Source organism: Eumetopias jubatus, unplaced genomic scaffold (genome assembly GCF_037043125.1).
Source record: "Eumetopias jubatus isolate StellerSeaLion01/CBP00866 unplaced genomic scaffold, mEumJub1_p1.0 scaffold_2, whole genome shotgun sequence".
Lineage (NCBI taxonomy): Eukaryota > Metazoa > Chordata > Mammalia > Carnivora > Otariidae > Eumetopias > Eumetopias jubatus.
Genome location: NW_028274808.1, coordinates 62,635,179 through 62,662,106, shown reverse-complemented (window position 1 = coordinate 62,662,106; position 26,928 = coordinate 62,635,179). Strand labels below are relative to the sequence as shown.

The 26,928-nt window shown below is 33.9% G+C and overlaps 1 protein-coding gene across 1 annotated transcript in view; it reads left to right on the top strand.

Moving 5' to 3' along the window:
- The window catches only part of TLL1 (tolloid like 1), a 213,443-nt gene that overhangs the window by 138,223 nt on the left and 48,292 nt on the right, over positions 1–26,928 (top strand). Inside the window, exons 9-12 of the mRNA XM_028104406.2 lie at positions 3,422–3,537; positions 17,920–18,022; positions 20,090–20,206; positions 21,375–21,520. Coding sequence (XP_027960207.1) covers positions 3,422–3,537; positions 17,920–18,022; positions 20,090–20,206; positions 21,375–21,520 — 482 coding nt within the window. The remainder of the gene's footprint in view (positions 1–3,421; positions 3,538–17,919; positions 18,023–20,089; positions 20,207–21,374; positions 21,521–26,928) is intronic.

Here is a 26,928-nt window from a genome sequence, read left to right as displayed (position 1 = left end):
ACCCTTGTTGAAGATCATTTGACCATATATACATGAGTTTATTTGGGGGCTGTCTCTTCTCTTCTCTTGGTCTATATGTCTGTCGTATGCCAATATCATATTGTTTTGAATACTGTAGCTTTGTAATATGTTTTGAAGTCAGCAAGTGGGAGCCACCTTCGTTTTTTTTTTTTTTTCCCAAGAATGTTTTGGCTATTTCTGGTATGCGGTTTTATGTGAATTTCAGTATTCTTTTTTCTTTCTGTAAGAAATGCCACTGAGATTTTGATCGAAATTATGTTAAATCTGTGGATTGCTTTGGGTAATATGGATATTTTAACAATATTAACTCTTCCAGTCATGAACACAGCTCATCATTCCATTGGTTTGTGTCATCTTTAATTTCTTTCATCAGTGTTTTGTAGTTTTCAGTGTACAAGTCCTTTGCCTCTTTGGTTAAGTTTATTGCCAAGTATTTTATCCTTTCTTGATGCTATTATGAATGGGATTGTTTTCTTAATTTCCTTTTGAAATTTTTTGTTGCTGATGTATAGAAAAGCAACTGATTTTTTGTGTTAATTTTGTATTAACTTTGCTGAATTTGTTTATTAGTTCTAACAGTTTTATGTGTGTGTGGAATGTTTACAGTTTTATACGTGTAAGATTGTGTCATCTGCCTACAGAGGTAGAAGTTTAACTTCTGAATTATATTTAGTTTTAGAGTAATTTTTATTAGGGCAGTGATAACAATAACTGGCCTCTGTATATATTTTATCTTTTTTCTCCTACATATGACAAAGTTTTGTATTCAAAGACATATTCAAACACTTTAGACCACAGTCTCCCTACCTATGGAAGAGGTATCTAAGGATTAAAAAGAAGATTCAAGACATAATAATATTTGATTCCTACACAGCAACTTTATTAAGTATATGTTAGTAAGATGGCTATTTAACAAGAGAAAACTGAAGCTGAGACTTTTGAGACTTACTTGTATGACATAATTAGTAAGTGGTAATGCCATGATTAAAACTTGTGTTTTCTCACCATGGACTTTGCTGAGTAAATGAACCACCTATGCATTTTAACTTCATAGTGCCACTTTTTTCTTGCTGATTTTCCTTTAGTTCTTTTAATAATAAACTTTGCTTTGTATATCTGAGCATTAAAAACCTATGTCTGGAGAAAATGTTGAAATATCTTTTGTAGTAGGGATCAGGTAGCCTAGGACAACCACACTTACTGAGGCAAATGCACAAATGATTATAAGCATTATAGGCAAATGTTATATAATAGATTTACTTAATATTTGAATTATATGCTGATTCTGTTTATTTTTCATTTTATAGAGTTTTCCATTTTATCTTTATCAGAACAGTATTGTTTGTGTACATCTGTGGATTAAATATATTTAATTGTTTTAATTTCACTTTAGTAAATACAGTACAAACATTCTATGTGGCTTAGTGTACTTTTCAATCATTAAATAATTTATTTTTAGCTATGAATTACGGTATTTTTCATTGAAACACACTCAACTCCCAAATGATTATATAGCATCTGAACTGATCCTCTTAGAAGCACACTGTTTGCATTAATAAAATCTTTTTTTTAAAAAAAGATTTTAGTTATTTATTTGACAGAGAGAGACACAGTGAGAGAGGGAACACAAGCGGGGGGGTGAGAAGGAGAGGGAGAAGCAGGCCTCCTGCCAAGCAGGGAGCCCGTTGTGGGGCTCGATCCCAGGACCCCGGGATCATGACCCGAGCTGAAGGCAGACGCTTAATGACTGAGCCACCCAGGCGCCCCTGCATTAATAAAATCTTAATAAATTTTCATTTTCTAAGGGTTTTTATAATCTTACATTTATCAAGAACCCTTAGATGATTCATGGAAAATGCTGAATTATGTATTTTTGACCTTGAGCATTTTCATTTTTTTCTAAAGTTGCTTTTATCTGCCTATTAATCAAAATAAACACTGCTTACTTCTACTTGAAATGTATTTTGTTGTGCAAACTTAATATCTGTGTTTTCAAATAAATATTTATATCATATCAGACTTTTTACAGCTCCATTTTTTTTTAAGATTTTATTTATTTATTTGACAGAGAGAGACACACAGCAAGAGAGGAAACACAAGCAGGGGGAGTGGGAGAGGGAGAAGCAGGCTTCCCGCAGAGCAGGGAGTACAATGTGGGGCTCGATTCCAGGACCATGGGATCATGACCTGAGTCAAAGGCAGATGCTTACCGTGCCACCCAGGCGCCCTCTATTTTGTTTTCAAAGTCATCATCTTTCTTTCTTCATTTAACTTAAGATATGCAAAACCATTTATTATTTATGGAGGATTTGATGAGACAAGAGTTCACCTGCTGGTAGCTATGACTCTATAATATGATAATATTGCAGTCTGATTTCAGTCTCCTTCAGAGGGAAAGAACTGTTTTGTCTGTTTTTTTAAATTACTGAATGAAAGTTATAAAGATGACGGGCTGAAGTGGAAGAATTATTCTTGAATTCAGGATACTTAAAGCAGCCTAGGTTCATGTGTCACATGCTATGTCTTACAAATCAACAGGAAAACCCATTATAGAATGGTCCTGACCACTAACCTTGGCTAAACCAATGAGCTAATTACACTCTGTGTCTTTGTTGAAATGGCCCTAGAGATATTAATCACACAGATCTTGAGGCTGTGCAACTGATAATTTGCTATTTTAGATGACTGATAATTACTTCTAAGAAATTAGACAGCCTTAGTAAGAGGAAAACATAATTGCTTTTCCAGTGATTTCTACTTATGATCAGCGTAAATGATAGAGTAAATAAATGTCCACATCTTGTTGGAAAATTTTAATCTGCCTTTATGTTTTTAACCTTTCAGTTTTTTTTCAGCTTATTTTGAGAAAAATTTTCATTGTATAGGACATTTTGGTACCACCTTCACTGATTGTATTCTAATTGTTAATTAGACTGTTTTTCGACTTTGATGTGATATTTGCTATGAAGTTTAGCTTCACTTTACATTGAAAAATATTTATATTTCATGTTATCCCCTAGCCACGTCAACCACATATCCACTGGCCTGAATATGAGTATAGGTCACCTACGAACTTTTTGGGAATGAATGAGAGAAGTCTCCATGAGGAAGAACTTTATGAATGCCAGATTATTTATCTCATAGTCTTGTTTTATGGTTAGCCCTAATGATACCATTAAGTATGTTAAAATCGTGGTAATGGAGACATAAGGTGAATTTACTTGGAAAGGAAAAGTCTTATAGAACACAAATATATATTTTCATCTAACACCAAAAGACTCAGGGCTTTATTTATGATGTTTTTCAGAAAAATTAAAGAATGATCTGATTTTTTAAGGAAATATGGATAACTCATCTCTTTAAAAGATCAAATATATGTATCTTTTTTTTTTTCCTTTAGCATGTGGAGAAACCCTACAAGAATCCAATGGCAACCTTTCATCTCCAGGATTTCCAAATGGCTACCCTTCTTATACACACTGCATCTGGAGAGTTTCAGTGACCCCAGGGGAGAAGGTAGTTTATATCATCGAGAGTTCTCATTTAGTGTCATATAAATACAGAGATTCATCTTCTTTTAAATATAATTTACTTTATTTTTTATTCTTAATTGATTCTTCAAATACAAGACTAAAAATCTCAGAAAATTTATAATAAAAATTGCTCAAACTCTGGGAATTTTTTGAAAAATGTAATTTAAAAAGAAATAGTAAATACTCTAAAAGGGTTGAAATAATGCAGATTATGTTCTCAAGCACAATGAGATTAAGTTAAAAATAAGTATCACATAGATAACCAGAAAATCCCACACATTTCAGTTAAGAAATATACATAAAATATCCAGTTTAGCTAAGAAGCAAGTACAGATTTAGATAGAAATTATTTTCAGCTATAATATAACAAAAATAATGAATATCACACCTGTAGGATGCAATGAGAGCAGTACTTAGAAGGAAATTCACAACTTAAATGCTCACATTAGCAAATAAAAAAATGCCCTAAACTAATGAGTTAGATATTCTTATTGAGTGGCTATTAAAGTTACAGTAAAATAAATGGAAAGGTACATAATGGAGGACATAATAAATAAAAGATAAACTAAGGAGATCAAAATAACATGGTACAAAGTATGAACAAAGTCGTACTTGGAAAAAACTTAGAAATATAGGAAAATGGTTGTAAATAGATCAAGAAAGAAAAAGAATAACGGGAAAAGCACAATTATCTAATCACCAGAATGAAAAGGTTATGATGCTCTAGATACAAAAGTGAGATTAAAAGAATATTGTCAACATTATGCCAGTAACTTAAAAAATGTAGATGAAATGGGAAAATTCCTATAAAATATTACTGAGTTCTTACTCAAGAAAAAGAAAAAAAAAACTCAATTACTCCTATAACCACTAAAGAAAATGAACTACTGTTTAATTGGATTATTAGATAATTTTCAGCAATGAAAATCCAAGTTCAGATGGCTTAATTTGTGAGTTCTAGCCAACATTCAAATAAGAAATAAGCATAATCTTATATAAACTCTCCCAGGGAATAAAAAGGAAGATCCACTCTCCTATTTATATGGCTAGCAAAACCTTGGTAGAAATCCTGACAAGGACAGTATAAAAAAGGAAAAGTATAATCCAAGCTAACACTTGAATATGGATGTAAAATCCCCAAACCAAATCAAAGGTAGATGCATATACATGCACGTGTGTAGACACAAACACCATTAGAAGTATATCTCAATTAAATCAAGAAAAAATATCTATTACCGATTTAATAACAACAAGCCCTGAACAAACTGGGAATAGGTACCTTCTTAATCTTAGAAAGCAAATCGACAAAAATTATTACAAATATCATTCTTGGGAAAATTCTGAAACATTTCTTTCTACCATACCAGTTTTTTTTTTTTTTGGTGGAAGTCATGGCACATTAAGGCAAGAAAATGGAATTAAACATAATAAGGATTGAAAAGGAAGAAAATTCCCTTTAGCATATTTAGTTTGTTGGTTCAAGATTTTAAAATTATTAAGGAAGGAAATGAATGAATCTGTTAACTTTTGGATTCTGTCTTGAATGCTAACCTTAAAAGTCTTTCCGAAAGACCAAGACTGTATTGATACTAATCTTTTTTTTTCTTGATACTTTTATTAAATAGTTTTTGTTCTTTGCTTATGACTAATTCATCTGGAATGACTCAAATATACTTAGAATTTTTGTGAGAATGCAATTGAGGTTAAAGTTTAATATTCCTGATAATTGAATGTTAAGAGAATCATGGGTGTGGAGCTGTCTAGTGTGTTACAATATTCCACATGAAAACTGATTGAAACATTTGTGTAACATGAATGGTTTTGAAACATAAAAAGTTTCAATTGACTTGGAATACATGAATGCATACATAATTCTTTATACAGTCATTTTTAATTTAAGAATTAAAAGTCTTTTTACGGTAGTTATAGGTGTTGATCAATTTCTGTGTGGATTTTTGAATAAGCTTATGAGAATATTTTATGAAAATCATTCTTAAAAAGGTACTGAAGAGCAAAATATAAAAGCTGATAAAAACTATATGTGATTTTGAAATTAAAATTATAGAATATGAAGAGTTTTGAACAAGATTAGTAAAATCCACAAAGAGCAAGATAATACAGGAAAAAAATTGTTCCTCCTATCCAATTGCAGTACCCACACCATCAGTATTCAAAGTTAATTCACTTTTCTTATATGTTTAATTACCAATAAAACTGTATTTTCCAAGATGTTACAAATAGGAAGAAATCAACACATCTATCATCTTTTAAAATTATTTTTCTTAATATTATGTATGATGATGAGCAAATAAATTGAATTAAGTGGTCAATGAAAAACATTAGCTCATTTTTCATTGTTGTGTCTTTATTAGTTTCTTTTTGTTTTAAATTTGGGTTTATTCTGTTGTTCTTTTTTACTTCTTTAGTTGGCAGTTTAACTCATTAATTCTAATACAAAATTTAAGGCTATAAATTTCCTTCTAAGAACTGCTTTATCTGAATTTCACCAGCTTGACATACAGTATTTTTGCTATTTTTCAATTTTCATTATCTTCTTTGTCTCTTATTATTTCTTCTCAACCAACATATTTTTTGGTAACATATATTTTCTTATTTGAAAACATACATTTTTTTCCCAATCATCCTTTTCTTGTTAATTTCTCCTTTAGTCACTTCTGATGAGAGACTGTACCCTGTAAGATGTCAGTCTTTAAAATATTTTGAGGCTGGCAGTATGACCTTGGAAGTGACCAGTCTTCATAAAGAATAATCTTTGCTTTAAAGTTGGGACACCTGGGTGGCTCAGTCAGTTAAATGTCCGACTCTTGATTTCGGCTCAGGTCATGATCTCAGGGTCTTGAGATCGAGCTCCACGTCCTGCTCCATGTGCTGGGCAAGGAATCTGCTTAGGATTCTCTTTTCCCTTCTCCCTCTGCCCCTGCCTCCACTCTCTCTCTAAATAAACAAATAAAATCTTAAAAAGGAAAACAAAATGTGTTTTGTGCAGTAGCTGGGTGCAAAGTTCTCTATGCGTTAGTCTTTTAAATTGTGAAGTGTATATATTCTCTAATTATTGTTTTTTACTTTATCAAATAGAAAGGTATGTTAATATTTGTCACTATTTGGTGGATTTATTAGTTTCTCTTTATTTTAAAAATAAATATTGTATATATTTATATTTAAATATATTTAAAATATTTTTGTTCTATATTATTATATATATATTATGTTTAGAATATAACATCTTTCTGATAATTAAACTATTATTATATACTGTATTTCTTTATCTCTAGTCGTGATTTAGGTACTTTATTTTTTCTGATATTAATAAGGCTACACATTCTTTTTATTAATATATTTGCCTGGTTATATCTTCATCTTGCTTTAGACATTTAGTTGTTCTGTGGTCTTGTATCCCAGGTGTGTCCCTTTTAGACAGCAAATAGTTTGGTTTTATTTTTTATTTAATTCATGGTGGTTAATTTGTCTTTAGTGTTTATTACAGTTACATTTTTTGTGATTTCTGATGTATTATTATTTCTTGTTTGCATTCTATATGTCCCACTTTGTTTCTTTTGTTCTACTTTTTTGCCTTTTTATGTATTGAATTTATGGTTTCATTTTCCCTCATTTCACTTATTTTCTCTTTATTGGTTTGAAAGTTTTAAATGTATATTCTATTATTTGGTACCCCCTTTTCTACCAGCTTTTTTTTTTTTAAAGATTTTATTTTTTATTTATTTATTTGAGAGAGAGAGAGAATGAGAGATAGAAAGCACGAGAGGGAAGAGGGTCAGAGGGAGAAGCAGACTCCCCGCTGAGCAGGGAGCCCGATGTGGGACTCGATCCCGGGACTCCAGGATCATGACCTGAGCTGAAGGCAGTCGCTTAACCAACTGAGCCACCCAGGCGCCCTCTACCAGCCTTTTTAATGGAGTCATATTTAAGTGGTGTCCTTATCCTTCTCCCAAACCATAAAAAGATTCTAAAAAAAAGATTACAATGCATGTTATCTTCATTTTATATGCTGTTGTTTAGTATATTTCTTCAAGTTTGTTTCATCCTGACACAAATAAGATATTATTATTGTTTTTTGCACTTAACATTTGTTAAGGTATACATAGATATTTACCAATTTTTTTTTATTGTGGTAAAAAACATGTACAATTTACTGTCTTAACCATTTTTAAGTGTACATTTCAATGGTGTTAAGTACATTCACACTGTTATGGAACAGATCTCCAGAACTTTTCCATTTTGCAAAACAAACTCCATACCCATTCATGTCCATTTTTCCTCCCCCTTGGCCCTGGGAACCACCATTGTACTTTCTGTTTCTATGAATTTACTTTCGATACCTCACACAAGTGGAAGCATACAGCATTTGTTATCTCGTGACTGGTTTATTTCATTTAGCGTAATGGTCTCAAGGTTTAACCATGTTTTAGCATGTGACAGGATTTTCTTCTTTTTAAGGCTGAATGACATTCCATTGTATGTATAGACCACATTTGTTTATCCATTCATCCTTTGATAGACGTTTGAGTTGCTTCCACCTTCTGGCTGTTGTGAATAGTGCTACTACAAACATGAGCAGGAAAATATCTCTTCAAGACAGTCCTTTGAATTCCTGTGGATGCATACTCTGAAAAAGTGGGATTGCTGGATACTTTGGTAGTTCTGTTTTTAATTTTTTGAAGAACTTCCATATTGCTTTCCATAGTGGTTGCATTATTTTACAATCCCACCAGCAATGTTGAAGCGTTCCAAATTCCCCACATCTTCACCAATATGTAGTATTTTGGTGTTTGTTGTTGTTGTTGTTGTTGTTTTGATAGTTGTCATCCTAATGGGTGAGAGGTGATATCTCATTGTGGATTTGATCTGCATTTCTCTGATGATTAGTGATGTTGATAGGAGTCTCGGCACTTGTATATCATCTTTGAAGAAATGTATCTTTAAGTGTCTTGACCATTTTTTAGTTGGATTATTTTATTTTTTCTTGTGGAGCTATAGGAGTTCTTTACATATTATGGCTATTAACCTCTCATGAGATATATGATTTGCAAATATTTTCTTCTTTTTTGTAGTTGCCTTTTTACTCTGCTGATTGTTTGCTTTGCAAAAGCTTTTTAGTTTGATGTAGTACCACATAACTATTTTTACTTTTTTTTGCCTGTGCTTTTGTGCCATATCCAAGAAATCATTGCCAGTTCCAATATCATGAAGCTTTTCCTCTCTGCTTTCTTCTAGTTTTATAGCTTTGGTTTTACATTTAGGTCTTTAATTGATTGCTGAATTAATTTTTGTATATGGCTTAAGATAAAGGTCTGACTTCATTTGCTTGTACATGGGTCTCCTTTCCCAACAGCATTTGTTTGAAGGTTCACCAAATATTTTTATTTTTTTATTTTTTATTTTTTTAAAGGTTTTATTTATTTATTTGAGAGAGAGAGAATGAGAGATAGTGAGCACGAGAGGGAAGAGGGTCAGAGGGAGAAGCAGACTCCCTGCTCAGCAGGGAGCCCGATGTGGGACTCGATCCTGGGACTCCAGGATCATGACCTGAGCCGAAGACAGTTGCTTAACCAACTGAGCCACCCAGGAGCCCTCACCAAATATTTTTAATCATTATTTCTTCTCACATCTCAGATTTCCATTAAGGCTCATTTTGTCCTGCCTATAGTTTATACTTTAGGTTATTTTTTTTAATTAACATATTTTGCTAGTATTTTTTCTGTTTGAAAATGTGAATTTTTTTACTTGAATTCATAATAATGTAATTTACTGTATATAAATGGCTATATATTTAACTTTGTTAAAAATCAAAATTGAAGAAATACTTTCACTTGAAGTATTTCTTAATGTAGAATCCTGGAAATTGAAAATATCAAAAGTTATTTAATGAACACTAAAAATTAAATAAGTTATAACCATATAAAATAAGTTTACAGAAGTTATTATAAAATGATGCTGCTTGCAGATGATTTCTCAAGGCAGTTTTTTCAAATTCTAAAATCTCAGATTTCTCCCATGTAATAAAATGTATTTCAAGTGCATTGCATAACAATGTGTAGTCTCTTCATTTTTTTCTCTATCTTCATTTATTTTACTAAAAGAAGTAAAATTCTGATAAACATAACATTACACAACACACATGAAAAAATTATCAAGTGCCTTACATATGAATATAAACACATGGATGTTGTATAAATTTAATCAAATGAAAGCAAGCTATATAATTTATAAAACTGAATGTTTTAGTTCAGCATTATGAGGGTAGTTGAATATTATAAAATTTGTTATTTTGTCAAATAATAGTATCAAAATGGAAACAATCTGTCTAAAAATTTCATAAATGCTAGTAACACTAGAATTCAGTATGTATATTTAATGATAACCTGATGAATTAGGACTAGGAGGACTTTTTTCAATTCAATAAATATAAGAAATTAATATTGAGTATTTACTATGCCAGGCACTGTGTTAAACTGCTCACACTCCACTGAGTTTAGGATTATAATTATCTGTTTTATATGTGAAGAAATTGAACTTAAGAAAAGATTGAGTAACCTGCCTAGCACTACAGACCTTGCATTTGGCAGAGCTAATCATTACATTTTTCTTTAGTAATAGAGAATATGTTTTTTCTTTTCAAAAATTCAGAAGAATGAACTAAAAAATTACACTTAAGTTGATCAAATAAAAACAAATATATTAAGATGTAATAGATTTTAGAAAACTGAAGACTTCGTTGTGGAACTAAAACACAATAACATATGTAGCAGAATGTAACATATCATATGTCAGGATGTATTATAAATTGTCAGTTTTTCCTAAATTAACGTATAGTTTTAAAGTAAATCCAATAAATTTCCAATAGATTTTTGTTTTATACCCAGACCCAATTTTTCCAGAGGTTATTTATAAAATAACAAGGGTTGGAATAACCAAGGCAAATTAGAAAATAATTAATGAAGGAAAGTGGATTGCACTGTAAGATAATAGAAAAACATTAAGCTGCTTCAGTAATTCATATTCTGTGGTATGTCAAAATAGGCTTCTGAATCAATGGAACAAACCAAAAAGACCAGAATTATGCCCTGAGGGCTTAAAGACTTTTGTCATATATTTGTTTATAAATATGAACTTTCTTTCTTTCTTTCTTTCTCTTTCTTTCTTTCTTTTTCTTTCTTCCTTTCTTCCTTCCTTTCTTCCTTCCTTTCTTCCTTCCTTCCTTCCTTCCTTCCTTCCTTCCTTCCTTCCTTTCTTTCTTTCTTTCTTTCTTTCTTTCTGTCAGAGAGAGAGAGAGAGAGAGAGAGAGAGAGAGAGAGAGAGAGATGAGTGGGGGAGGGGCAGGGGAGAGGGAGAGAGAGAGAGAATCTCAAGCAGACTCCATGCCCAGGGCAGAGCCTGCTGTGGGGCTTGATCTCATGACCTAAGAGCATGACCTGAGCCGAAATTGAGAGTTGGATGCTTAATCTCTGAGCCATCCAGGCACCCCTATAAAATAAATAAGTTGGGGAAGAGTTTTTCAATAAATAATAAATCATTTTTATGTATTTGCACAAAAACTAAACCTTTATTTCGTATTTTTCTGAGGAAAACAAATGATTTGGTGTTTATTTTCTGGAAAAGATATGTTGGGTACCTAAATCGAAAATAACAAAATGCAAAATAATTTATTAGAATAATTACATTAACAATACAAAATCACAAATAAAAATCAAAATGAGATGAGAGGACATTGGTATGCATATATAAAGAGCTGTTTTAAATTAACAAATAAAGATTAACACCACATTAGAAAATGACTAAGAAAGCAGAACATTTATTGATCTGTACGAATAGATATATAATTAATATAGAAATTGTTTACTTTCAGTCTTTATCAAAGAAGTGCTTTTTGAATCAACAATGATGTGTTGTATTTTACCCACAAAGATGGAATAGAATAATATCAAATGATAATAAGGGTACAAAGCTTCTGAAAATAAAAGTGGAAATATCTTTTCTGAAGGACTTTAGTAATCTTTATCATATTTTGAAAAATGCACTTGCACTTTAGCCCAGAGATTTATTTTAGAGAAATTATTTGAGTCTGTGCAGAGATAGTTATATATAATAATGAAAAATTGGAAACAAATTAAATTTAGAAAACCAAAAATAGCATTGATTTGAGAAAATGTTTTTAATATATTGGGAAATTTAATAAGCAGGTTAAAAATCATAGGCATGAAAAGATCTAATTTTTAAATTACATATGTTAGAGACGAAATTATGGAAGAGTATATACTAAAACAATGCTTATTTCTCTCTGGTGGGTTTACAGATAAGTTTTATTTCTTCTTCCTTTAATTTTCTACAATAAGCGTGTATTATTTTATATAGGAAGAATATTCTTTTTAAAAAATAAGTTTATTATTGTACAACAGTGTAAATGTACTTTCACCATAAAACTGTGCACTTAAAAGGGATTAAATTGGTAAGTTTTATGTGCATATTTATTTTACCACAATGAAAAAGAAGTAAGATTGTCATTTTACATGTATGTCTTTTTAGAATTAGACTTTCCAAGGTAAAAACAGAGTCCTGTCCAATCTAAGACTGTTCTTGATGTTGCACGGTGCTTGCTGGTAACAGTCCAGAATGTGCAGCTGAGAATGGAGCTCTGTTGAGCTGATAGAATTATGCACTATTGATTCTTTCATCTTTTAGAACTGATTGACCTTTTAACAAGGGCAGATTGCTTTTGTCTTCAATAGAGTTAATTTTTTTTTCTTTTCCTGTATAACCCAGTTAGGAGCTATCATTTGCCTGCTTTCATTTTGCAAAAATATCTTTTTAATCACTCATCTGTGCTTTACACATATGGGGTCAATTCAAAATATAGTATCTGCTGGCGTGTGAAAGAAATCTTTGCTCTCAAGAACTTATAAACATAGCAAGAGCAAGGCCCAGTAATACAATAGCCAAACTCTGAGAAATCACTGAAGAAAGCAAGATGGAATTGCTGAGGTAGGAGAGCTCAGATCTTGTTGGGAGATCTAAGCCTTTGATCAAGACTTTGAAAGGTGTGAAGAGATTCCAGAAACAGGAAAGGGGAGAGTTGTGTCCCAGGAATAATGACATACACTTTGACTAAAGGAGTGCTGAAACTGGGGGTACTTTTTCAGGGCACACCAGCAAGAAGTCAGGGATGGGTAGGATGAACGTTCTGTTTGAGGTAGTGAAAGATGAAGCAGCAGAGGTGGGCTATGACCCTAGAGTCATGATCCCTAGGATGAGAAATTTACATGGAGTTTGGTGTGAAGCCACCGGTGCCCAACTTTCATGGGGTTAAAGTGGCCATACAGGATAGGATGAATTAGAGATGAGTGAAACTGAAAACCAAAGTACAGCTTGTGAGAGATGCCTGGGTGGCTCAGTCAGTTAAGTGTCTGCCTTGGGCTCAGGTCATGATCCCAGGGTCCTGGGATCGAGCCCTGCATCAGGCTCCCTGCTCACCAGGGAGTTTGCTTCTCCCTCTGCCTGCCACTCTGCCTGCCACCTGTGCTCTCTCTCTCTGACAAATAAATAAAAATAATTAAAAAAAACCCACAAAGTACAGCTTCGGAAACGATGGCAGTTATTTCAAAGAGGTATGGAGAGCATGGTCAGCGAAAATGGAAGGAGAACATTTTTAGGGGAACTACAGAAGTTGGAATTGATCAGGTATAGGGGTGGAGTGGGGATTAAGGAAAAGAAGGTATGAAAAATGTTCCTGTGAGTAGTTGGTGATGACACACCAAAATTTCAAAATCCAGGTGTTATCATATAATTTTAAGCAGAGAAATTACTCTTATAGCATAATCCAATTCTTGTTTTTCACCTGTCATATAATAAATCCCTGATGGAATTAGGGATCCACCTGAGTCATACAACTCGTTTATTGTAAGGCAGGGACTTGAACCGAGGTCCAGGTTCTCCTGTCTATTCTTTAGATTTTGAAGTAAGAATCCCTTACTTTAACATGTTGATTTTCCTGTGAAACCTTAAAATTAGGCTGATGTTTTTATGTTCCCAGCATAGTTGGATTAAGTAAATTAGGTTAATACTTTTATTTCTTTCATAACTGTCTTCAGGATTTATGTTGTGAGGGACGCCTGAATATATACCATGAAAACAGTAATACATGAGAATCTTAACAATGCTTTCTGATTACCTTAGTGGTTTTCTAACATTTTCCAATTAAATCCTTCTGATTTAACTCTGCTGAGATCAGCTTGATATTATGGCCTCCAGGGATCTGACATAAGGAAATACATTCCAACTAAGAAAGTTTAAGTAAACTAGAAATCCGAGAAGCTAGAACTTAAACCAGGCTTTCTATTCCCAATCATAAATAGCTTCTAGTTGTAGGAAAAGATGTAAATTTTTTCCTTTAGCAGGATACAATTCGGAGGTGAACAAAAGCTTAGTGATCAATTATTCCATGAGTTGGCAATTTTTTTCTGGAAAGGATATACAGTAAATACTTTTGGCTTTGCCGGGGATAGTTTGTTTCAAATGTTCAGTTCTATTGTATTGCAAAAGCAATCATAGGCAATATGTAGAGGAATGGGTCCAACAAAACTTTCCTTACAAAAACTGGTTGTAAGGCTGGATTTGACCCATAGAATATAATTTACTGATCTTCTCACCTCTAGTCTTATTCCTGAGAAGAAAACTGTAGTCTCCCTAGAGATTATTAGACTTGTCCAAACTTCTTTTGGCTGGAGCCCAGAAATCTATTTTATTTTACTGCTTTTGATTCTAGTATCTCTTTCTAAAGAGCCACTTAATAATATCAGTCTAATTGAAGATTTGTCTTCCCCATCCTCAGCACTGTAAGACCAATTCTAGTTGGTCTTTCTGTGGTGCTCATCGAATTAGTTTAGGTAGTCAGTAATGTCTTAATTGTGCTGGCAATAGTTTCTTGGTTATATTTTTCAATGGAGATTTGCAGACATCCAGTCCCTTGACTGTTGGTCTGCCTTTCTTCCAGATTACGTACTTTGTGGCACTCTGCAGTACTATGTAACAAAGTTTTACTAAGCAAACTCCACAGCAATTGTATCAATTTAACTTTGCAGAATAGCAACTAAGACTCATAACAGATCACAGGAAATCCTAGAATTGTTCCTTGTATCTCCTTCAATCTCATGTTCCAAGGGAGCCATGATTAATTTTAAATTGATAATGGTAAATTGATACTTACCATAAGAAATAAACATTTATATAATTGTGCCAGTTAGTTTTCATCATTCTTTTAAAAAGATGCAACGTATTTACACAAAATAGCATAATTTAAGACAACCAAATATTTTCCAAGTGCTTTTGATTTGTAATTCAAGTTGATTCTGCTAGCAACCTTAGTCAAAGGCCAACATTTTACTTCTGTGTCAGAGCCCTAAGATTTGATTTTAGAAAACCTATCTTTATTACATTTTCTGCTTCTAAAGGACTCTGTGTTTTATATTAAAGTAGGCCAGTTTTGTTCCTCCACGGTGCTTGGCGTTTAAAATAGAAGATTAAAAACAAGATAGGAAACTTTTCTGTTTAGAGTTATCCGCCTTCCAACTGTGTGTGTGAGTGTGTTTGTGTGTGTATGTTCCAAACTTCAAATATTAACTACTTGTTAGCATTCCAACCACATTGTTTTAATTTTAAATACAATTTGATGATATACATACTTCCAATTTAGCTTGATTTTTTTCCCTCATAGAAGAGGAAGTGAAACTATTTGCACACCATTATGAAACTCACCTTTAAATCCAAGAGGGAAGCCACAAAATGAGCCTTGGGGTCTACCATTTGTGTCTAAATTCTAGTTATGCCATCTCTGCTATAATAACTGAGTTCTTGTATGATCATACATATTCGAATCCCTGGTGGTTGCTAAGAGAGAATACAAATGCAGAATGAAACCTAAGATCAGGGGTGCCTGGGTGGCTCAGTCATTAAGCATCTGCCTTTGGCTCAGGTCATGATCTCAGGGTCCTGGGATCGAGCCCCACATCGAGCCCCACATCGAGCCCCACATCGGGCTCCCTGCTCTGTGGGAAGCCTGCTTCTCCCTCCTCCACTCCCCCTGCTTGTGTTCCCTTGCTCACTGTCTCTCTCTGTCAAATAAATAAAATTGTTCAAAAAAAAGAAAAGAAACCTAAGATCAGTCAGGCAGTGGTGGTCTTCCCCATTTAAACAGGCTTAAAGTAAATACAAAGTTAAGGAGAAAATATAGAAATTATTTCCCAATGATGTTGTAAGAATAACCTAATATTACATTGGTATTCAAAGATGGAAGAGAAAACATATTGGGAACTTCAGAAAAATTGTTTAGAAACTATGCATTTTGATAATCAGGTGTTGAGAATTACTGCAAAGGACAGGAAAAAAATGGATATTGTGGAAATTTTTGTAAACATTTTTGAGAATATTTGGAATGATAAAATTAGGCTGAAGGAAAAGAAAAAGAAAGGAGAAAGAGAAACTATAACTAAGGTAGACAGAAATAAATGAAAAATTTAATTTTATTTTTTTAAGATTTATTTATTTACTTGAGAGAAAGAGAGGGAGCATGAGTGGGAGTGGCAGAGGGAGAGGGAGAGAGAATCTCAAGCAGGCTCCACACCGAGTGGGGAGCCCAATGCAGGGCTTGATCTCATGACCCTGAGAACATGACCTAAGCCAAATCCAAGAGTTGGAAGCTCAACCAACTGCACCACCCAGGCACCCCAACAATTTTATTAAACAAAACCAAGTTATGCTACATAGATTGTATTACATTAAAACACAAAACAAAACAAGTGTGCCTCTATTTTCACATCCTTGGTAGATTTCATCTCTTTGGAATCAAGAAAACACATGTTTAAAGAAACTGGAAAAGGTTGAATTTAATGGCAAAATGTTAATACCATTATAAGGTACAGTTGACTTTCATTATAGTTCGATAAAGTCTTAGTTTCTATCTCTATAAAATAATTATTTACACGGACAATTATAACCAGCTTTGGTGTACAGTTCCACTGATGACCATTGTCATTACTGAGATGCAAGACGCCAAGAGGAATAATTATTTTTATGTTGTATCTTCATTCTCATAAGAAGTAAGCTAGTTAAGGATTGATTTACCCTAATTAGTACTCATGGTTCTGTTAAGTATTGAGTTCAAGAAAGGGGAGAAGCATATGTTTTCCACACAAAAATGGTAGCACTTTTCTGGAATATGGATTCAGTCTTGATAGATTATATATATATTTTACTCAGTTCTTGAGCTTGAGAGTTCTCTTAAATATAAATTCAGGTTTTTATATTGTTACCAAAGGATTCTTTAAATATTGTTACAATCTACAGTTTTATATTAGAAGCGTTTATTTAAATACTCATAATTTGTTGCTTTGGGCCAAAGTCCATTGCAGCTTGCAGAGTAAAAAAAGGTTCACCTCACACCTTAAGCATCTTAGGTATTTTAAGCAGAATAAGTTTTTGAATATTAAAAAAACTATTTTCCAAATGAATTTTACTTCAGATAAGTATATTTCTCATTCTAGTTTGGCTCTACTTTTGGTGTAATCAAGTAGAAAAAGAGTTAATTATTTGAAAAATAAAGTCTTTTTGTAAAGCAGTAAGAAAATTGTCTTTCCTAGAGTTGTTCTTGAATTATTTGAATTATCTTAACAAAGAGCAGCATCATTTCAAAACAAAGTACAGAATAAGGGGTCATGTGTAAGATCTTATAACTTGAGAGGTCCTTGAGTATATATTCTTGGATCTAGAAAAGCATAGTGACATCTGTCTTTGATTATAGTTACATGGATAAATTCAAATTTTAGAACTGTATTTAAAACATTTCAACATACACAATGATATTATGTTCTTGGAATATGGCACATGGTGGTAATTTTTAATATAATTATACATGTCTGGTTGTCTTTGAAATAAATTATTAAAAAGAAGACATTCATGGCAAAATCAGAATTTCTCATGGTTTAAGTCCTGTTTATCTTAAAAAATTCAAAATAAACTCTTTGAATAAAGATTTCTGTTTGTTTCACAATTATTTCAATTACTTTATTGAAACTTTGCTTTAATTATTAAAATGTTTACTTTTAACTCCTGACATAGTGCTCTTATATTGTCAAACATTAATGAGAACGAGAAGATATTTTCTTTTTTTCAGGTGTTTGCTAAGAAAAAATATTAAGGGAATACTAACAGAAAAAAAAAAAGAATTAGCTATGAATCTGTATTCATGGTAGTCCTGGGTTCCTTATCTCCAGGAATCAAATTACTGTGTGCAGTTACAGTCATTTTACTTTTTGTGTCATTTTGCTCCAATTTGCAGATTGTTTTAAATTTTACCACAATGGACCTATACAAAAGCAGTTTGTGCTGGTATGACTACATTGAAGTGAGAGATGGGTACTGGAGGAAATCACCTCTCCTTGGTAAGAGACTCTTTACCTCCTCTGTGGTCATGCATATAGTTTGTCCTTGGAAGTAGATTCTTTTAAGAGTCATCTTGGACTTCAAAATGTATGTGGCCCACATCTTAATTTTTATTATACTCTTTTCAACCACAGCAAAATACGGACAGATAAATAGAGAGATTGATTTTAAACTAGCTTAAATTATGAGGAAATACTTGGATCTGAATGATTGAGAATAGCCTCCAAATATATTTTTAATTTGATAAATCATCGCTTTAATGAGAAAACCAGATAAATGATGTGGGTGCGCGTGTCGTGTTTTGTTTTGTTGGCTAAGGGAGTAGAATGTGAGCCACTAGGTCCATGTTTGGTAGCTGATTTCTTCTGCCACCCATGTTAGCTCTCACTGTGGATGTCACGGTTGTGCTTCTCAGAGAGTTTTTGTGGCTGAGAAGAGGCATTTGTACTTTGTGTCATAAATTGTAGCTCAGATTTGGTGCTCACAAAAGTCTGCTGCCAACGTTTAACCACAGACCACGCCATTGACTTGTATGAGGCACTTTACTGTTGCCCTCTGTTTTACTTAAAGGTGAGAGCTGTTGTGAGCATGTAAGCATCTACTTCAATATTGATTTTTTTTGAAATGGCAACTTTTCCTTTATTTTTAGAGGTAGCTTTGCTCAGCTGTGCTTATGTGCCTTACAGTTCTTTTTATCTTAACATCCAAAACCCACTGAATGTATACTGTTGTATTAAAAGTCTTAGGTCCAAGACATATAGAGATGTTTAAAAATAAGAAAAAAAAATAAAATTGAGCGAATGTGATAAGTCAGGTTGAAGAAAACATTGTCTTGAACACTGCATTTCTTAGCCTAGGTGAAGCAATCTGTAATATATGTGTGTGTGTTCCAAAGAAAACATTTCATTAAATTCATATTGAAGAACCAAATCTAAAGCTAAATAGTGGAGCACATTTCTTTTAGAACACCAGCAGCGTTACATGCTTTGGCGTATAGTGGGCCAACAGACTGGTTCAGTCTGGTCATCGTTTTCATGTGGAAAATTTTCCCCATTACTTCCCCTGAGACCTGTCCCTTGAAGTGTACCTGTCAGACAGGCAGCATCAGGATCACTTGTTAGAGGGGTAGAAATCCAGGCTCCATTCCATACTTTCTGAATTAGAGACTGTATTTTAACAGACTCCCTGGCATTTCATATGCACATTGCAGTTTAAGAAACATTGCTCTCTTTTGCATGCCCTTAATTTACTTTGCCATTTAGGAAGACAGTTCTTCACCTGTTGACTGTTAGTATGAATTTGTTTTAAGTCGACTACTATTTTTCATATACTGAAGCTACGTATGATAGCACTGCCAGGGGCATGCAGAAATGGATGGCAATGTATTATTGTTGGTAAAATTATTTCATGTGGATTGCCAGATTTAGCCATTTTCTCATATATGGAAATTTAAAGCACAGTGAAGACACACAGTTAGCCAATATATATTTATGGGAGGTTGACCGACTGCACTGCAGATTATGACTTTGTACATGGGATGGAATGTATGCAGTACTATAAGACCCCCAGAGCAGCATGTGAGTCTCCCTGGTGGGTCATAGTCAAACCCTACAGGACAAAGAACTCCGCTTTGGGCTGAGACACATCCCTAACCAAGCTACTTCTCTGCAAGGACCGGTCTGATAATTGGAGCCAATTTCTCAGGATCACTTGTACTTTTTTCTGTTCTCTATGAAAGAATATTCCCTACCTTGATGTATCATGTGACCTTTTACAAATATGTCTTTAGCACTAGCTGTTTCTTAATTCTATAGACAATGATATTGATGTCAGTCTGTTAATCTGAGAATGGTATGTTCCAATATTTTATAAATAGATACGAAGACATTCTTTTATTTATCCACCTATGTTAAGTAAATACTAGGCGTACTTATAGCTCTTGTTACTCCAGATAGAGTATAGGAACCAAATCGGGTTTTATATATATAATTTGTGGCTAGTGTGGAAAGCAATTAGAATATAGAGTCATATTTAGGAGTCTCTCTTTATTCTTTTATTTCTTTTAGGTAGATTCTGTGGGGACAAGTTGCCTGAAGTTCTTACCTCTACAGACAGCAGAATGTGGATTGAGTTTCGTAGCAGCAGTAACTGGGTGGGAAAAGGCTTTGCAGCTGTCTATGAAGGCAAGTCCCATTCAGTTTTAGAGATTACTTCCCCTTAAGTCTCTTAGCTGAAAAGTCCTTTCTCTCAATTTCATTAGAATGATATTGTAACCACATTTAATTATGAAGTCTTCTAAATCTGTGTTATAATATTCACAAAAGTACTTGGTAAAGTTAAATTGCAAGAAGAGCCTCTTTCCTGGTACCAGTGACATAGTAACATATAAATGTATGTAGGGATGTGGGGGGGGGGGCGTGTGGAAATGGCGCAAGAGCTCTTAAATTTCCATTGTTTCCATGATAGTATTAAAATGTCATGAAGAAATTATGATTTTTTCTTTGTACTAAATTTGTGTTTATTTGGTGCCTATACTGCTGAAATTCTCTGTTATAGGAAACTGCACAGAAAGTACTTGTGCACATTTCTGGAGCATGCTTTGTCTAAGTGAGGGAGTCAGCATTCAAGGGAGAATTTACTAGCTGCTTTGTTCTATACTTCTCTGAAACAACAAACTGGCATTGTGTATCCTGGCTTTAAAAATCGCCCCCCTTTTTTTTTTGCCAGGTTGTGGGCAGAAGAGACCCTTCTTGCGCCTGCCTCTGCTAGCACAAGAGCTTAGGTAATTTAGAAGACAGGAGATTTCTGCTTCCCTTAAACTTTTAAGTAAACGGAAGCATTTTGTTGTAGAGATTAGCTGTATGGCCGTCAAGGGGATTATTTGGATGGGGCCACAGATGTTGAGCACATGATGCTAGCTCACATTGCCAGAGGCCCAGAGAGTTCTGTGGAGCGTCTCTCTTGATCAGCTATTTTACCTGAGCTCAAAAGACTGTAAGAACCAGTTCAGGAAATCATATAGAATATGATAGAATATTCTACCACATAGAATACATTTACAAAATCTCAAACGGTTTTTAGAAGTTAGAAAAAATACTGTTTTTTGTAAAGATGTGAAGAAACCGTGATAAAAAAATCATATATTCCCGTGCTATTATCTAATATTTATAGTTAACTGACTAGGTTTTTACCATCTAAATATTTACAGCAGTATAACCAGCCAACTTTGATTTTTTTATAGCTGGTCTTTATGTACTCAGCTACAGGCACTGAGCTAAAATGGTATCTCAGAAGAAAATGAAAATGAAATGTCAGGTCTAGGTTTATTTATTTGCGTATTTTCACCCTCAGCGATCTGCGGAGGTGAGATACGTAAAAATGAAGGACAGATTCAGTCTCCTAATTATCCCGATGACTACAGACCGATGAAGGAATGCGTGTGGAAAATAACAGTGTCAGAAGACTACTTTGTTGGATTGACCTTTCAGGCCTTTGAGGTAAAGTCTTTCAGGCACCCTTCACGGAACATATCCTCCATAAATGACAGTGCCATTTAAGGGGATCCTCATTAAATAAGCAAAGAACCAGAGAATCAGCTTTTTAATCAGCAAAGAATCAAAGGATTGCCTATAAAATGTAACATCAAGAGTGAAAGAGGTTTTTTTTTCTTCTTCTTTCCTCTTGTTGCAGACATTTTCAAGAAGATTAAAGTGAGTTTACATTATCTGTGCTATTTGAATTAGAATGTTTGAAGTACCGACAATCGTTTCTTTTGAGAAAGGCACAGGCTTGTTTCACAAGACTGCTTGAAGAGTCCATTAAATAATAGAACTTTTATTTCTCTTCTAAACTAAGAGGTTAAAAGGTAGACCATCATGTTGTTGTTGTTGTTGTTGTTATGGAGAAAATCCATTTTTCTCCTTTTCATGATTATGCAGAAAACTGTTTATATCAGAAATAGAGATTTAAGTGTTTTTAGCTTTCGATTTCATCAAAAATATATATCAGGGAGGAGATCAGCACCAACATTACATTATTAGATGAAGGCACAATAAACCAAAGGTTAGTCAGAATTCTGGAGCAAAGTCTGGGTCCAAAACTACCAAGCTGGCTAATGAGTCATTTTAGTGGGGCTGGGGGAACCGAGTTAGGGATTGGAAGCCAAGAGATGGAGGACTTTGTCGTGAATTCCACAGCATGTTTAAATTGAAGAATCAGTCTAGAAATTGAGAGCCCACTGATGAAATGGGAAGGAATGATGAGATGGTGGTAGTTAGGTTCATCTCCAAATGCCATAACTGGAGATTATTTCTTCATTGATTAGAAGGCTCATTCTCTGTCCAAGCAATCAGAAGGCAGTGCCAGGGTATATCATTCCTGAGTGCAATGTGTGTGCTGGTGTCTCGGTCCCCACAGCAGAAACATCAGGGGAATCCAGGCATTACCCATAAGCCCAGAGAATCTCTCACCTTCATGTGATATACTTATCTCCACCCCTTTGCATGTGCCATTTAATTTCCCAGACATACAGCCTTTTGTCATGGAAAAATTGTCTTCTCTTATATGATCATGATGTTGTGTTAAATGCTCCTGATCATTTTGCATTTTTGGAAACCTTGGTTCTTGAGATTATTTGATTCATGTTTGAATTTTGTTATTTTACCGGATCAATAATATTGCAAACATTATTCAAATAGATCACCTTATTGCTAACAGTGAACTAAAACTGGATAGGATTCACCTGCTATTTAAACCAAAATAACTGGTTCGGTGAAAAATGATCTACCTAATGACCACATTACTTGTATTTTGTGATGTTGCCCAAATGATTAAGAGATGAACTGTCTTTCAATATATAATTCAATTTTTTTATGAAATTCTCCTATTACATAAGTGGTGTCAGAGAATGCATCTAAAACTAAATTCCATGCATCTAAAAACTGAGATACAATTCCTGAGATGCAGAAGGCTTAGTTGGTTTGCAGTTTTTTCTTTAATGCCAATATATTATAGTGATATTCTTCAAAAATAGGATAGTGAAAGTCAGGTAGGAAAGATTTACATCTCAGGCCCTTAGAACCATGCCTGACAGAGAGTAGTTGCTTAATAAATATTTGTTGATTGAGCAAGTGATTGAGATTTGGGATTGGGGAAATGTCATGCCATATTTGGCTGACAGCACATGTTAACTGTTATCTCTAGGTTCCTGTCTTTTCTTCATCTTGCTGTATTTCCTTATGTTTCTTCCTCCTTTGTTCATATACTGGACATATTTAAATGTCTGCTAGGTCTCTCATCTTCAGATGACCAGAACCAAACCTTTGATTATCTTGTCCTACTCACTAACTCACTCTTCTTCAGTCTTCCAGATTTCAGTATTTACTATTTCGGTATGTCACTATTTACTCAAGAACTAGCCCTGATTCCACTTTTTCTCTTAAACCCTGAGGCCAGTCAGTTAACATATTTCATTTGCTTTGTCTTCAATAATGCCCCATACATGGCCACTTTATCCCAACTTTCTGGCCACTACTCTGTTCCCACTGTTGCTCCTTCTCTTGGAACTTGGTGAGAATGTTACCTCTCTACTCTTGCCCTGCTATCCTGACCCACAGCAGCCAGAGGGATACTTTTACAATGTAAGTTAGATCATAACACGATGCTTAAATTCTTTTGGGGTTGGGGGAGCACCTGTGTGGCTCAGTTGATTAGGTGCCCAACTCTTGATTTTGGCTCAGGTCATGATCTCAGGGTTGTGAAATCGAGCCACACATCAGGCTCTGTGCTCAGCAGAGAGTCTGCTTGAAATTCTCTCTATCCCTCTCTCTTTCTCCCTTTGAGCCTCCCCCTACTTATGTGTTCTCTCTCTCTCTCTCTCTCAAATAAATAAATACATCTTAAAAAAAATTCTTTCAGGGATTTTCTATCACACCTAAAATAAAGCCCAGACTCAGTGATCCGGGACCAAGGCAACCCACGCCTGGTCCCAAGCTCCTTCTCACACCCTCTGAGCTAATCTCTTTGGTCTTTTTTCCCTTCCTTGGAAATACCAAGTTTACTCGATTATACAGCATTTGTCACTGATGCTCTTCTACCTCTAAATGTATGCTTCTATTCCTCTCATTTCATCTGGATCTCTGCTTCACCATTGCCTCCTTAAAAATCCTTGCCTGGTAACTCTATTTTAAATATATTCTTACCTACAATTGTCTACAAACCATTATTCTGTTTTAATTTATTGCACTTATCACTACTGGAATTTATGTTATGGATCTGTTAATTTACATGGTTGCTGTCTCACTAAAAATGATCACCACCGAAGGGTAAGGATCTTAACCTATCTTGTTGATCACCATATTTCCAACACCACTAGATGCATGATTAATACATGATGATGGGGGGAATGAAAGAATGGATGGATTATAGGTAAGGGAGTGTGAGAGTGCATGATGATTGGTGAGTAGACATTAACATATCCTTCCTTTATCAAAGATACATAAATTTCTATGCAAAAGGAAACAAGCCTAGATAGCTAAGAAAAGTTTAGATTATGTAGGACCTGATGTGCCCTATGGCTCAATTTAGATAGATCCTCAGCTCTAAGAAATTCAGACGTGACAAGGAATTTAGAGATGTTCTAATGTATCATCTAAATCTTCTAGATAAGGGAAATGAACTTATGCCATTAACCTAGTATCATATAAGCAAGCACTAAACCAGCATCAAAATCCAGGTATAATCAATATTCTTTATACATAGATTCTGTATCCGCAAACTTACATACGAACTAAAATTTATTTTTAACCTCCAAATCAATACTCATTGCTCTTTCTGGGTCATTCATGGACATGCACAGAACTGCAAAATATTTGAGTCATCTGACATTCACATCCCCAGCTATGATGTGAACGTGCCTTATGGAGAAAATGTATGTGTTAAATAAACATTGTTCAGGCATGCGTTATAATGCAGTTGGCTGTGAGTTGTATTAATGAATTGGCAACATATATTAAGGTGTCTTTAAACAGAAACACACATGAAACAAGGTTATGTATTGATTGGTTGACAAAAGATTTGTGATCAGAAGCTCACAAGAACCTAATCCTCTATTTTCCCAGAAGCAATGAATCAGTATTTACTAATTCAGTGTTTTCAGCAACTTTATAGAACTTAACTACCATGAATATTGAGAATCAACTGTGTATGTATTTTTAATTTGTTCTAGTGGTCATTAAGTGATTTTTTTCATTTAGTTGATTTATATATGTTTATATCAATTTATTTTTATTTACATATTTTTAATCTTTAGCTTTTACATTTTATTTTGAATATGTATAATTAAAAAAAAAGTCCTCACCACTTCTCAGCATTTTGTGGTTTTGTCTGACTTAAAAAAGTTTTTATTCATTGATATCAGTCTTTGCCTTTATTCAAAAACTGTTTCTATTTTTGTAACTGTTTTATTCTCTATGTTACACTCTCCCCTTTCAGATAAAAAGGGCCTTAAGACAAATTTGTCCATCATTTTTGTTGAACTCTACCATAAAGAACTTAATAGTTATCTGTTATTTATACCTTTCTGTGAATTTATGTTGTGACTTTATCTCTTCTCATGTTACTTAGATTTTAACGTGAGTGCAGAAAGAAAATCTGAACAAGGGTCTTTGTTAATGAATTTCAGGTATCTTTGAATGGGAAAGGATACTATTTGGAGGTCAATAGAGTTCTGATACATCTGTAATTATACCTTTGAGAACCTTTTTCTTCTCTAGTAGTTACTGACGCATTGCTTCTTAAGGCCGATACTGCAGTGGATTTGTACATGGAGGTAGATTATGTCAGAAATCATTTTGGAGTTATTTGTAAAGAAACCTCTATATTACTGTTTTGCTTGAGCACTTTCAGTCTGCAGAAATACAGAAGAGAAAAAGTTTGGGAGACTGGAAATGTTTATAGTAACAACTTCAAAGAAATGTCAATAAAGCAGAAAAGAAGTGAAATAAACCCAGAGCTTACTTATGTTTACATTGAAATCCCCACATACATTAATTTAAGTGGGATTAAGTTTGAGGTACTTGTCAGACTTTCTACACACTCTGATTTGGTTATACTTCCTTTATGAAAATCACAAATGTTTAATAGTCTTACCCATCATTACCGCAAGCTGCACAATTGTAAACTATGTACAAAAGTTCTTATCTTGATACTTCGAGGATTGCCTGACTAAAAGTAACCCCTTAATTCCTTTAAATATTTTATATTGTTTAAGTTAAGTAGTCTTTTAAATGACCTAGGAAGCCAAGACAAAGAGATCTTAATTAGTTAACATTTTTCTGTTTGCCATGCACTGTTTTTGGATGTTTGGCTAAGAATATATATACCAGGGGTGCCTGGGTGGCTCAGTCACTAAGTGTCTGCCTTTGCCTCAGGTCATGATCCCAGGGTCCTGGGATAGAGCCCCGCATTGGGCTCCCTGCTAGGCAGAAGCCTGCTTCTCCCTCTCCCACTCCCCCTGCTTGTGTTCCCTCTCTCGCTGTGTCTCTCTCTGTCAAATAAATAAATAAAATCTTTAAAAAATATATATATATATACCAGTTGATGACTTAAAAGAGAATTAAGTAGCTCTTCAGATTTATGGTTTAGGCTATAGTTCTACTCTGAAAGATTAGCATGTGTTCATTTAAATAAACTTGCCCAAGGTCACATAGTTCATAATTAGTAGCATTGTGACTGAAATCAATTCCATGGCCTCTGCACTCTTGAACCCATGTACCGGAGAGAGGCATCTATATTCTCTCATACTATTAATTCTTTTCCTTTATAACTATCTTCATTTGTGCATTCGTGTTGTTTAATCAACATATGTTTGTCAGTCAGGGACATGTCTGCTATATTCACCACTGCT